This window comes from Tinamus guttatus, unplaced genomic scaffold (genome assembly GCF_059628265.1).
Source record: "Tinamus guttatus ecotype Peru unplaced genomic scaffold, ASM5962826v1 Tinamus_guttatus_pri_ptg000459l, whole genome shotgun sequence".
NCBI lineage: Eukaryota > Metazoa > Chordata > Aves > Tinamiformes > Tinamidae > Tinamus > Tinamus guttatus.
The window spans coordinates 2316454-2329365 of record NW_028288993.1 but is presented as its reverse complement, the minus strand read 5'-3'; the positions used below and the strand labels follow the sequence as shown (position 1 = coordinate 2329365).

Genomic DNA, 12912 nt, shown 5'->3' with positions numbered 1-12912 from the left:
CTGCTGGACATCTCACCTGACTGAAGGAATCCAGGCTGACTCCATTTTCGATGAGGAACCGGCGGATTTCCTGGACAAGCTCAGTTTCTCCCAGAGCAATCCTCACTGCCACGCTGTCTCTGCTCTCCTATAGGCAAGGAGATCAACAGTGTGACACAGGCCAAAACAGAGAATCAAAGTGTTTATCCAGAAAGGTGCTGGGCACTTGATTTTCCTGCTGCTCTCAGAATTAGATCTCAAGAGAACTCTGCAGAGAGCTTAAAATTGCTGGGAGTTTTGCTCCCAGAAAACAGCCCTAAAGGCAAAGTGACATTTCCAGGAAGAATAAGCTATAAGTTAATAAATTTCCAGCAGCTTCTAGTCACCTCGAGGGGCAAAATTCAGCCAGGAAACCCAGGGTGGGGGCAGTTATTTTGTCTTCTGATGACAAAGGTGTCGTCAAGCTCAGCGGGGCTACAGGACCATGGATCTTTCAGTCTGACTGCTTGGCGTTCATGACCAAGCAGTGTCACGAACACTGTGTGTTGTTTACCCTTTTGGGGTAGAAAAAGACTAGCTAAGCTCTGGTGGTGAAGAAACAGACAGAAAAACGATCAGCCATTCCTGGGCTGACCAAAAACTCAACTCACGTGATCCAGCACTTGGCTTTTGGGAGCGTTGTATTTCTGAGCAATGGCATCGGCCACAGCATTCGTCCCCACAAACAGCGTGTTCCAGTTGTGAGAGCTGGAGAGACAGCAAGAAAAACTCAGCCTCAGAGTCACCCATGCCCTTCTTCTCTGGTATTTCTCTACTCAGTTGCCCTGAAAAAACACCAGCTTTGAATGCTATCACTAGCAGCCCAGGGGATAAGCTAGAGCGAAAGGAGGGTGAAGATCCTTAGCCAAGGGACAGGATGAGGGAGAAGTGAATGGCAAATAAGCAGTGTTGGCTACACAGGTGCAGAAATCGGTGCTGGAAGTTCAGATCACCTCAGAAGAAGCCAGCAGTGCAAACCAGAACACAGCTGTATTCTTTCTCCTTAAAGTTTTAAAGCATTGTCCTCTTCCCAGCAAATCTTCCAAGTAGAAAGAGATCTCCAAAGCTTCCACAAGTTTTACAAACACAGAGGGCCATGGGGAGGAGAAAGACCCAACTGATTTGGGATCACTACTCAAAAGAGCCACAGTATTAGATACCACAGCATCCAATTCATATTGGAAGTCACTGCAACTTCTCACTGAACTACTAGAATTACTTGTTGAGAAGAAAAGAACCAAACAAGTAACAGATAAAGGAAACTGAAAGCTGCACAGCCAGAGTTTATTGACTGGGGTAATCTACACAAGCCCTGCAAAGAATGCACAGTCTTTCTGGTCAATCGAGAATTTGGCAGGTTGTGTTCTTATTCCACTACAAAACACCCCTGTACCTGGCTCTATTGGCTTTGTCCTTGGCCTCTTTCTGCTTCTTGTATGAGGAGGATTCTTCTGCACCTGCCTCTTCCTTTTTTTCTTTTTTGATGGTGGATGGTAAAAGATGCAGCATTCTGCCCTGGAAGAAAGGAAGAAGAGAACCAGCAGCTCTGAAATTAATACCATAAGATCATGAATTAAACAGAAAAAAAAAAGGTGTCAAGGTGTCCTCCCAGTCAGGTGACATAGCTGCAAGAAAGAAACCTTCCTTCCCTTTTGCCCAAAGATGACACCAGAGCAACTCAAAGTGGCCATACAACATGACAGACTGTGGGACTTGGATGTCCTTCCATAATGTCTGGGTACCTGTGCAGCTGCTCAAACCAGCACGGCTCTGCCATAGCAACTGTGCTTCCCACATAGCAGGGATCCATTTTGGCAAGCACAGAAGCAAAGACCTGGCCACATTACTAACAAACTGCCCCCACCAACTGCAGTCTGATAGCACAAGAAAACCCCAAATCACCATACCTGGAACACCTGCCCGTCCATTTCTGCATAGGCCTTCACTGCATGCTCAGGCATCATGTATGTGATGAAAGCAAATCCTTTGGGTTTCTTGGTCAGTCTGTCTATAGGAAAATGGATCTCCGAGACAGGCCCTGCAAAAGGCAAGGCTTTTCCATGAGATGTCCCTACTTCAGCCAGCATGAGCTACAGCGGCTCTCCGAACTGGCATCTGCTGCCCAAACTGGGGGAGGAAGGGACCAGGGAGGGCAGAGCAGCTCTGTACATTATGGAAAGGAGGACAGCGAGGCACTAGGCTGAGTAAAGAGCTGCTGACTGGAGACTGACAAGGCAGGCCCAAAAAATCCACCCCAAATCCAGACTGCAACCTTAATTTGACACACAAGCGGAACAGCCGCACTACTGACACAAACACAGCAAATTCTGGGCAGCTGCATTTGCCTGTAGTCAGGAAGAAGGATGCCCACAACCAAACTCTTTCCTTTCCCTAGGGCAATCTCATGCCAAAAACAATGCCAATTTATTTAACTTCAAGCTAGGAAAGGACAGCTTGGAATCCCCACCTGACACAGACATGAAAATAACTTGGGCTGCATTTTAGCCATGGAGATTCATTTATCTACAGAATTTAACAGTCTCTTGCATGAAGAAAGACTTCCATGCATGAGGCACTTCCAGTTCTCTTCTCCCATTCCCCTAGATCCCATCAGATTTTAATATGGAAGAAGGAAGAACTTAGACCTGCAAGTCCCATGCCACAGTAGCTGCTTACCGTACTTGGAGAAGATCTTCTCCAAGTCTTCCTCAGTACTGGTAAAGGGAAGATTCCTGACAAAGAGTCTCCCTGATTCAGACAAGTCCTCTTCTTCCTCGTCATCCCTTTTCGTTCTTTGCCATGGCTGGCCATTACTCTCTGCTGTGACTTCCTTTTTGGGGGGGTTCTCATATCGGAATACCTCAATGTATCGTCCACCTAATTCACAAACACATGCAGGGGACATTAGAGACTTCCTGAGGCTCCAAACCCCCCTCAGCCACAGACACTCGATATCAGTACTTAATGAGCCAGTAACATATGCAATTCTAATTCCACAAACTTTAAGCAGAACTCAACCTGATTAATAAAAAAAAAAATAGAAGTAAAGAAACAGAGGGGCAGCAGGAGGTTGCAAGAAAGATCATCAGTCTTCATGAAAAGCAGGATAACATTTGCTAGACAATTTCAGTCTCCTTTCCCACAGCCAGGATGCAGAGCTCCAGGCCTTGTGTCTCTGCCAACCCAGTCCACAGACCTTTAAGCAGATATTCTCATTCTGCATCGGATTTTTGCAAATATAAGTCTGGTTCCATTAAGGACAAGGCCAAGAAGAGGACTCAGACACAGGCTTATAGAAACATTTTTACAAATCCCCTGCACAATCACAGCCAGATTTAAACAATATCATTTCTGTACCAAGGGCAAGATACACTCCAAGCACAAGACAACAACAAGGGTCAAGAAGCAATGCGCAGCTCAGTCTCTTGCCAATTCTCTGCTACTTCCCAAGGCACTGACACAGCACCTGATTACCCCATTTCAGTTAAGCAGAGGAAACCACCCCCACCATCTGCCTGGAGAAAAATAAGGGCAATAAGAGATACTTTAGCAGTGAACACTTCAGCAGCTGATCCCCACACCACTTCCTTCAGCCACAACAGGAAAGAACAAATAGCCCTTACCTATGTATTCTTTATTGCGCTTCAAGGCCTTCTTCACTTCTGCTTCACTCTTCAAGTCAACAAAGATATAACCTTGGAGGAAGCAAAGGTTCAACTGAGCATCATGTGGGGAGCAAACATCAGCTAATTAAGTGTGAATTTTATCTATAGATTCCTATAGATAAAGCATTTGGCTCCCATTAAAATTTCAAAGCAACCTGAAAATGGCCAGGTCAGGTCTCAAATTGGAAGGCTGGCTTTTAAAAGCTCATTCTCACACCAAACAAGCACAGTTTAATAGCCAAAGTAGCCTTTCCCAGGTGTGAAGCCAAGCCAATGATGGCAATGAAAAGGAGAATCTGCTGCAAGGCTATAAAAGGAAAGCAGCATCTAGCAGAGTTCCTTGCCAGCTCCAAGGATCAGCTCCAAAACCCTTTAACGAGTCCCTCAAATAATCACAGCCTCCAGGGAGACCCAGAGTGGCTGCTGCAGTAGCTCTGTGGCTGATACACACATCACCAAACCTCCTCTGCATCCTACAGACACCAATGAGGGCAGCAAAGCTGTGAAGTCACAGAAGGATGTGCAGGAATTGGGGCACAAGCCAGCAATTTGGAACCACAGATGACAAGAGCAGAGGTTGAGACCAAGAGAGGTCTCAAACTCACAGATCCCATGCCCCTTGCACACAACCATTACCTGTCTTTTTGCCCTGGGCATTTTTTCCTATTCGGATTGCTGCCGGTTTCAGAGGCAAGAGGAATTCCCGAATTTTTTGCTGCAGAGAAGAATAATAATTGTTTAAATGAGTTCTTAAGATAGACAGTGCCAGGTTTCGGACACTTTCTCTGAGCGCTATGCCATCACATGCAACATTTCTGGATGGATCCCATTCGAAAGATTCCCCCAGTTGCCCGTACAACCCTCAGAACTTTTCCATCATATGAAGATAGAGGCCTCTGCAAAGACAGTGAGTTACACACTGGAAACACCCTTAAACCACCATTCCCAGCCTTGGGAATCCCTTACCTCAGTGACGTTCAATGGGGCACCACGTAGTTTCACTGTGAAGGGTGTGGTGGCTTCCCCTGAGCTGAGCTGGTTCTTCTGCTGGATAAAAGGACAGGAGAAAAGAAGAACCCTGTTAAACAGCAAAAGTCACAGCACAACAAGCTGGTCTTGCCCAGCAGTTATGATGATTCTGTTGTAACAGCATCAGCCTAGGCAGAAGGTGCAAGTTTTGACCGGGATACAGAAATCCAGTCACTGAATGCTGAGCTCTGCAGAATAGCATTCCCTGCAGGCAGGGAACACAGGAAGGAGAAGGAAAACCTGTGAATGAGGGATTGGCAGCACTTGTTGGGAAGTCTGTTTCCCAGAAGGGAAGTTTTATCAAAGCAAAGGGACAATCTGGAAACTTTATTAGCTTCTCCCATGTGATGCAAGAAATCCAGCACCTGGGGGTCCTGCAGGCCTCACAGAGATTGACTGGTGTATATATATGTATATATATATATATAATCACATTGGCTTTCTGCTATAAATTACACAAAAAACCAAGTTCAGTTATACCTCTAGTGTAGAGCTTTTTTTCTTCTTCTTCTTCTTCTTCTTTTCTACTGCTGTCTCTTGCTCCTTTTTTCCCACGTGGGTGCTGATGGTTTCTGCAATTCCTGAATCCTCCTCACTCTCACTTTTCTCTTCCAGCTCTTCATTGTCTGTCTCTTCTGCACTGGATGAAGAGGAGGAACCTTTCACCACTTTAGATTTCAGGTAATCCATATCTGAGAGGTCTCCCCTGGCAGCTGCCTTCTTCTTCTGGCTTTTCTTTACTATAAGAGAGGAAAGAACACTAGAGGTCTTACACACAAATATTCCTGCTTTCTGTTTAATCACATAAAACCTGAGAACACCTAAAATCACCACAATGACCTACCTATTCTCTATCCTTTACACATGGAGAAAGGAATTGAGAGAATTGAGAACTGCAGGGCAACCTCATTTAGCAACCTCCAAACTGACATGTCATTTTTTTTTCAAAGCAACACTTTTTTATTTATAAATTTAATTAGAAAAATCAAGGAGCTCAAGGGATCCCATAGTGAATTTTGTCTTAGTTTCAATAAAATACTTCAAATTGACCCCAAAGGTGCCTTTCAGTTTTTCAGTTGTACAGGAGAGGGGAGTGCTTCAATTGCCCAAATAGATGCAAGGAGATGTGGGGTAAATATCATTCACTCCAAAAAACAGCATAAGGCAACACCCTAAAGGAAGTGAGAAAGAGTCTAAAAACAGACTGATCATAGCACTACTGGTGCAGGGACACTGGACACCAGCAAGGACCAGACTGGAGTTGAGATTTCTCAATCCTCTGTATGTTTTCCCACTACTAAATTAATACTCCACTGGCTATAGTTTTATTTTCAGGATCTAAGGTGCTCCAACAGGGCCTAAAGGCAAAGTCACTTCCATCAGTCATGCATGCATCAGTCAAAGGCAGACCAGATAAGTTCACAGAAATCAATTAAGGGCTCATTAATAAACAGAAACTACCTCCAGCTCAGGAAGTGCTGGTGCTCAAAGTGGCTACAGGCTTGGAGAGCATTATTGGAGAGGATAATGTTTATCCCATCACTCTTCGCTGGGCAGTGACTTAAGGGCTCAAGAGAAACCGCAAATGTCACCCCTTCAATACCAGAAATTACATTTCCCACATTTCCCCATGTGCAAAAAAACTGAAGGCATTCAGATATCCACAGAAAAAGCCTCGAGCTACAGAAACTGCCTTCCCAGCCACAGCATCTTTCTCTGGAGGCAGCACAGTAGTTTGGGTGGATCTTTGTTCTGATCAGTTTAGCTGTCCTCACGTTCACTGAGGCAAAGACAAGCAAAGGGTGATCGTCACTTCAGTACCTTTGGTGTCCTCCTCATATTCAGAGGGTTCATTCTCATTCTCCTCGTCACTCAGTTCCTCAGACTCATCTGAATCAAAGTTGAGGTAATCAGATGGTGCCTTTGATTTCTCCCTCTTGGGCTCTTCCACCAAAGTGTCATTAGCCCAAGTGGCCACCTGAGAGCGTTTCTGGTGAACCTGCAAGAACTCCTGGAAGGTCTTATCTTGTTCCAGCTGTTGAAAAACAAAACAGACAATCCGTGAACACAGATACAGGACAGCTAGTTGCCAATTTGAATTCAAAGATGTGATCTCACTTCCAGCAAAGAAAGAAAAAAAGAAAGAAAAAAAATCATTAAAAAGGAAAGAATATATACGATTAAAACATGGCAAAACTTGCATACAGTTGGAAAACAAACAAAAAAAGATTGCTGAGGCATGACTAACCCAGATGCAGTGTCTGTACACAAAAGACAAGTGAACAGTTAAAAATATAAAAAGGTCCCCTGATCCTAGAGCTGTTAAAATGTGCCACGTGCTCTAGGTGTCCCTGCGTATGCAGGGGGGTTGGACTAGATGATCTCTAGAGGTCCCTTCCAACCCTAAGCATTCTATGATTCTATGATTCTATGAAAATCACAGCTTGTTACAATGGAATTGGACTGTACATCACAGGGCTAGGTTAAACCATATGCCTTGTTTGAATTAGTAGAAGACGTACAATAAAGAGGTACTCAAATGTGGCTCAATACAAATTGGAAACCATGTAGAAGCATCGATCAAGTTCTAAGGTTAGATGAACACAGATGTCTCTGGTACCATCAGTGGGATGTCCACTTTAGGCAATCAGTGCTGTGCATGGGCAAGAGGCACAGTGAGTCACACCTTTGGTGAAGGGGCAGTTTTGCAAATTCTCTCTTTTAGGGGCATCCTAGGTGGTCACACGTGGCTGCTGACACCACTGCCCTAAATGTAGCTTCATGCTTTTTCCTGAAAGCAAAAATGAAAGAACATGAAGCTGCATTTAGGACAGCAATCAGATAAAGCCACCTTCAGGCCACCAGGGAACTTCTAGCTATGCAGCCGCTTGTCATTATTCAGAGTCCAGCAGTCTCACTTCTTGGAGCAGAACAGGCAGCTGGGAGTAAAAGCAGCTACGTTTATCATTCCCTGGTCACAAGCAAGGGATTGCAATTCAACCTCAACTCACCTGCTGCAAGTTTTCTGCTGCATTTTTCTTCTTTTTGTCCTAAAAAGAGAAAACACTTTCAGAAAAACTCGATGGAAATACAGCCAAGATCACTTCTCAGGTAACTTACGGGTACAGGGAGCATAAGTCCTGAGGCAAAAAGTGCCAAAATCAGGACTCCAGCATTCGCTATCACAGCTACCCCATTCTCTTTAGCACACACCAGACTGCCCTTCTTTTTGACAAGGCTCTGCCTTCCAAGTCACTGACATACGTTGGATCCTCAGGGAAACAAACAGCACTTACTTTCTTTGCATGTGCAGGAGCTGCATTTGTCACAGGCTTCTCAGGCTGCTTTTCTGGGGCTGGGAGCTTTTGAGAGTGTTTACTCCATGCTTTGGGTTTTGAAGGGTCGCCAAAAGGCTTGCAGAGCTCAACCTGAAAAGAATCAAACAGTTCTTTAATGAATAGTTCTGTCACAGCAGGACAAGCCTCACCCAAGAACCTCCTTTGCACCACTAAGGAAAGGGGAGAGCAGGGCAAAGAGAACAGCTCGCTCCATGTTTTGGAAGTGCATGGATGCAGTTTGCTCAACATGGAGAGGAAGACCTTAATGAGTCTATTTAAGCACAGTCAAATAAGTTATCCTGATCATCATGAATCACTGCACTGTCTTTCTGGGAGAGTAAATGAATGCTTTTAAACGAACAAAAAGCAAGTGCAAGTTCAAAAGTTCAGGTTCATAGAATCATAGAATCATAGAATGCTTAGGGTTGGAAGGGACCTCTAGAGATCATCTAGTCCAACCCCCCTGCATACGCAGGGACACCTAGAGCACGTGGCACAGGACTGCATCCAAGCGGGTTTTGAAGATCTCCAGAGAAGGAGACTCCACAACCTCTCTGGGCAGCCTGTTCCAGTGCTCTGTCACCCTCACTGTTAAGAAATTTTTCCTTAAGTTCCTATGGAATTTTTGATGTTTCAGTTTCCGGCCATTTCCTCTAGTCCTATCAGTGGCCACCACTGAAAAGATACCATGACCGTCCTCTGCACTCCCTCCCTTGAGGTATTTATATACACTGATTAGATCCCCTCTCAGCCTTCTCTTCTCCAGGCTGAACAGGCCCAGCTCCCTCAGCCTCTCCTCATAGGGCAGATGTTCCAGGCCCCTGATCATCCTTGTGGCCCTGCGCTGGACTCTCTCCAGCAGCTCCACATCCCTCTTGCCCTGTGGAGCCCAGAACTGGACACAATACTCCAGATGCGGCCTCACCAGGGCTGAGTAGAGGGGCAGGATCACCTCCCTCGACCTGCTGGAGACGCTCTTCTTAATGCAGCCCAGGATCCCATTGGCCTTTTTGGCCACGAGGGCACACTGCTGCCTCATGGTCAACTTGTCGTCCACCATGACACCCAGGTCTTTCTCCGCAGAGCTGCTCTCCACAAGCTCAGTCCCCAGCCTGTACTGGTGTCTGGGGTTATTCCTCCCCAGGTGCAGGACCTTGCACTTGGCCTTGTTGAACTGCATGAGGTTTTTCACCGCCCAGTTGTCCAGTCTGTCCAGGTCCCTCTGGATGGCAGCACAGCCCTCTGGGGTATCGGCTACTCCTCCCAGTTTGGTATCATCAGCAAACTTGCTGAGGGAGCACTCTGTGCCTTCATCCAGGTCATTGATGAACAAATTGAACAGGACTGGACCAAGGACTGACCCCTGGGGGACCCCACTAGCCAGTAGTTAATACAACTCAAAGTTCAGCACTATTGATTTGACCAGCACTGAAATTGTCACTAGTGCAAAGAAGGGAGCTCATCTGTGTCAAACACCTGCTTGAGGCTCAGCAGCCAGGCCTGTCATCAGGTTTGGCTATTTTGTTGCAGAGAAAAATCTTCAGGCTTTGCTGACTCCCAACTTTTCACGTTTAACAGTAAAAAAAAAAAAAAAAAAAAAACCAACAACAACAACAACAAAACCCTCCACATTTTCACTGTTATGAAGGTTCATAGTTGGTGTTTTTAAAGGTAAACTCACTATGATTCTAGAAGTGTCTATGAAACTTTTGTTAAAATGGTTCATTGCTGTTTTAGCTTCATCTTCAGACTTGTAGCCAATGAAGCCAAACTTCCGGAACTTGCCATCCTTGGTGAACTTCAAGCAGCAATCAGTCAGCGTGCCAAAGGCTGCAAACAGTTTCCTAAAGCGGTCCTCATTCATCTGGGAGAAAAACAGACAAAACAGGATGGCAAATTAGCAAGGCAAACACAGCTAGAGAAGTGCTTTATGGACAAGTTTAAAATGAGACGTTTTCTATCAAAGGAGTTTAGAAGCGTAGAAACCACAGAAGCTTCTGCTACGCTTTAGTTACCCCTTCACCACGAGGTCACCCCGCCTACAGGTCGCCCCGTGCAAGGTCTCCCCAGCTAAGAGGGGCACTCAGCTCTCACGGAGCCCGTGGCACCCACCAAGCACCCAGGGGCTGTGTCTGGTACCACCAAGGGGACCTGGACAGCAGAGGGACACTGCGCATGTTCCCCAGCTCTCAGGGAAGGAGGGGAGGGCAATGGCCACAAGCCACTCTCCTCCTCTCCCCTCCTGGGAGGCTTCCCCCAGCCCGTGCTCTCCTCCTGCCTCCTACCTCTCTGGACCTCCCTAAATGTCCCCAGAAAATTCCTCCATTTGGGGCACCTTCTTGTCCAGGACTCTCTTAATACCCATTCCCAAGGGAGAATGTCTCTCTGCTTGCCCAAAATCCCTGTTCCTTCCAAGATGCTTCCCTGTTACCACTTAACAAAAAGGCCCTCTCTCAGGGGAGCCCTCTGCTCTTCCCTCCACGGAGGGCTCCCTATCCCAAAGCCTCTTTCATCCCTCAGCCAAGGACTCTTGTCCCTCACGGCCTTTCCCTGCTCCTTCCCACCAAAAACACCCTCCCCTGGGGCCTGTCCCTGAAGTGGCCTGTCCCTGACAGGGCTTTCCTAAGGCTCTCTCCTGGAGCCCTTGTCATCCCCCTCCTCCCCACCAAAGGGCTCCTCAGCTCCCCAGGACCCTCCCTGGGGCCTGTCCCTGCTACCCTCCAACCTGAATCTCCCCCCACTCATGGCCGCTCCATCCCCCCACCTCCAGGGCTGTCCCCACCACTAGCCCCGTTCCTGGTCCTTCTTCTCAGCCCCCCCCGCCCCACGAAGACCCCCCACGCCCCCAGGGCCTCCGCCAAGGACACCCTCGCCTAGGACCTCTCACACGCAGCCTCTCTCCCCACTCCAGCCCCAGAAACACCCCCTTCCAGCGGGCAGAGGCTGCGGCCAGCTGCGCCCTCACCCCATTAGGGAGGTTCTTCACGATAAGTCGCGACATGTCGGCGAGAGGGGGGGGGCGGCAGCACCGCGCACGACGCGTCCGCACTCAGCGCCGCGCACGCCGGCTCCTGGGCGCCGCCATCTTCCCGCCGCCCGCCTCTTCCTCGTCACGTGACCGTGGTGGGGCAGCGCGCCGGCGCGGGGCCGCCTGGCAACCGGCCCTAGCAACGGACCCTAGCAACGCGGCCTAGCGCGGGGCCTGCGGCCTGGCCCAGCCGCGGCTCCCCCTGCTGCTGCGCCGGGCCCGGGCGCCTTCCCGGCGCCGCAGACCAGGCAGCCTCGACCGGGCTTGCGGCCGCGCTGCCCGCCGGGGCCGGAGGAGGGAGCTCCCCACCCGCCCATGTCATCGCAGCCGAGGCTCGCAGCTCAGGGTTTGCAGCTCTACGTGTCCTGCGTGAGGGGCCGCAGTTATAGAATCATTATAGGTGGAAAAACCTTCAAGATCATCAAGTCCAACTGTAAACCAATCACCACCATGCCTGCTAAACCACATCCCTAAGTGCCTCATCTACATGTATCTTGAACACTGCCAGGGACAGTGACTCTACTGCTTCCTTAGCAGCCTATTCCACTGCTTCACCCCTCCTTCCGTGTAGAAATTTTTCCCGCTATCTAACCTGAACTTTCCCTGGCACAATTTGAGGCTATCCAGCTTTGCATCTGAATGTCCAGAGGAGGCATCTCCACAAGAGTCCCGCGTTGTCCTCATTAAACTGAGTCAAACCCCATTTTGGCCCCTCATCTGATGTTAACTGGAGAGCCGAGGCCTCCCCGGGACAGGGGAAAGGCCCTTGTGTGCCCCAGGCAAGGAGAGATGGGGCAATGCCCAGGCTCAGTGCCCCAAGGGCCAACAGAGAGACCGCGGTGGCTCCTTGCTGCCCTCCCCAAAGGAGAAGCACCCAGGATAGAGCTCTCCAATATCCCAGCTCTGTTGGAGGTGCCCAGGAGGGGACAGTCCTGCCCTTACCAGAGTCTCTGTGAGATGCCACAGCGCAGGGACCCGGTGCCATCCCCTCCTGCTGCTTCCCTCGCCCTCTGCTCCCTGCCTTGTCCTTAGCAGAGCTGTCACGCCTGTCACTTGGGGTGAAGCTTGGACTGGCCCTGACAGGGCCACGCTTGCCATCACTGACACATGCGGACCTTGTCCTTGTCACGCCTGTCCTCTCCAAGACAGTTCCCCTCCTGATGTCCTCCTCACCTGCCGCTCGTGGCCGGCGGCACCGTCCAGCTCCCGCATGCAGGTCACAGCAGCCGTTGCTGCTCCCTGCCTCTTAACCAGGCAGCTGGAGCAGCAAGGACAGAGTCATACCCGGTTTGCAGCCCCTTTACGGTGCGTCCTCACCCACCCCAGCAGTGACGGCCCCATCATGGGGCAACAACTCCACACCACCACCTTGCAGTCTCACAATAGCATCACCTGCAAGTTCAGCATCTCCTGCAAGTGCTGGGGCCATGCTCTCAGCTAGAGCAAATCAACTCCCCTTGCAGGAGATGCTGTTATAGGACTAAGTGCCACGCCAAGGGCTGTCCAGTACCAGAAAGAGCAACCGGTTCTGCATTGAGGCTTGGGAGAGACACGGGAGAGCCGGAATCGGCTGGGTCAGACACCTGCATTGACTCTCAACCTCAGCAAAAAAGCCTCAGTGTCCATCAGGGCATGTAGCCCTTGCAAAAGACATGGAGGTACTGAGATGCTGATACTCCTACTCCTTTGAAAAATGACATATTTTAGCCCACCCCCTCAAACATCTAGCTAGAGAAATACAAGCTTTTAAAGCTTCTAAAGCATTGACTTTAGGATCGATTTTTTTGTGCTTTCTCCTCCCTAGATTACCTCTGAGTGAAATATTTAGATATTT

General features: G+C 48.7%; 1 protein-coding gene across 5 annotated transcripts in view; it reads right to left on the bottom strand.

Moving 5' to 3' along the window:
• The window catches only part of RBM19 (RNA binding motif protein 19), a 53917-nt gene extending 42796 nt beyond the window's left edge, over positions 1 to 11121 (bottom strand). Inside the window, exons 1-14 of one of the 5 annotated variants that reach the window (XM_088532306.1) lie at positions 11016 to 11121; positions 9732 to 9914; positions 8009 to 8140; positions 7724 to 7762; positions 6526 to 6747; positions 5193 to 5447; positions 4650 to 4730; positions 4320 to 4398; positions 3642 to 3713; positions 2695 to 2895; positions 1926 to 2056; positions 1412 to 1533; positions 630 to 726; positions 17 to 127 (exon numbers count right to left, since the gene is read on the bottom strand). In XM_088532306.1, coding sequence (XP_088388432.1) covers positions 17 to 127; positions 630 to 726; positions 1412 to 1533; positions 1926 to 2056; positions 2695 to 2895; positions 3642 to 3713; positions 4320 to 4398; positions 4650 to 4730; positions 5193 to 5447; positions 6526 to 6747; positions 7724 to 7762; positions 8009 to 8140; positions 9732 to 9914; positions 11016 to 11051 — 1761 coding nt within the window. In that variant the 5' untranslated portion in view covers positions 11052 to 11121. Of the gene's footprint in view, positions 1 to 16; positions 128 to 629; positions 727 to 1411; positions 1534 to 1925; positions 2057 to 2694; positions 2896 to 3641; positions 3714 to 4319; positions 4399 to 4649; positions 4731 to 5192; positions 5453 to 6525; positions 6748 to 7723; positions 7763 to 8008; positions 8141 to 9731; positions 9915 to 11015 lie in introns of all 5 variants that reach the window. The other 4 variants (XM_088532307.1, XM_010214671.2, XM_088532308.1 and 1 more) reach the window with 4 other exon arrangements.
• Positions 11122 to 12912: the final 1791 nt, after the last annotated feature.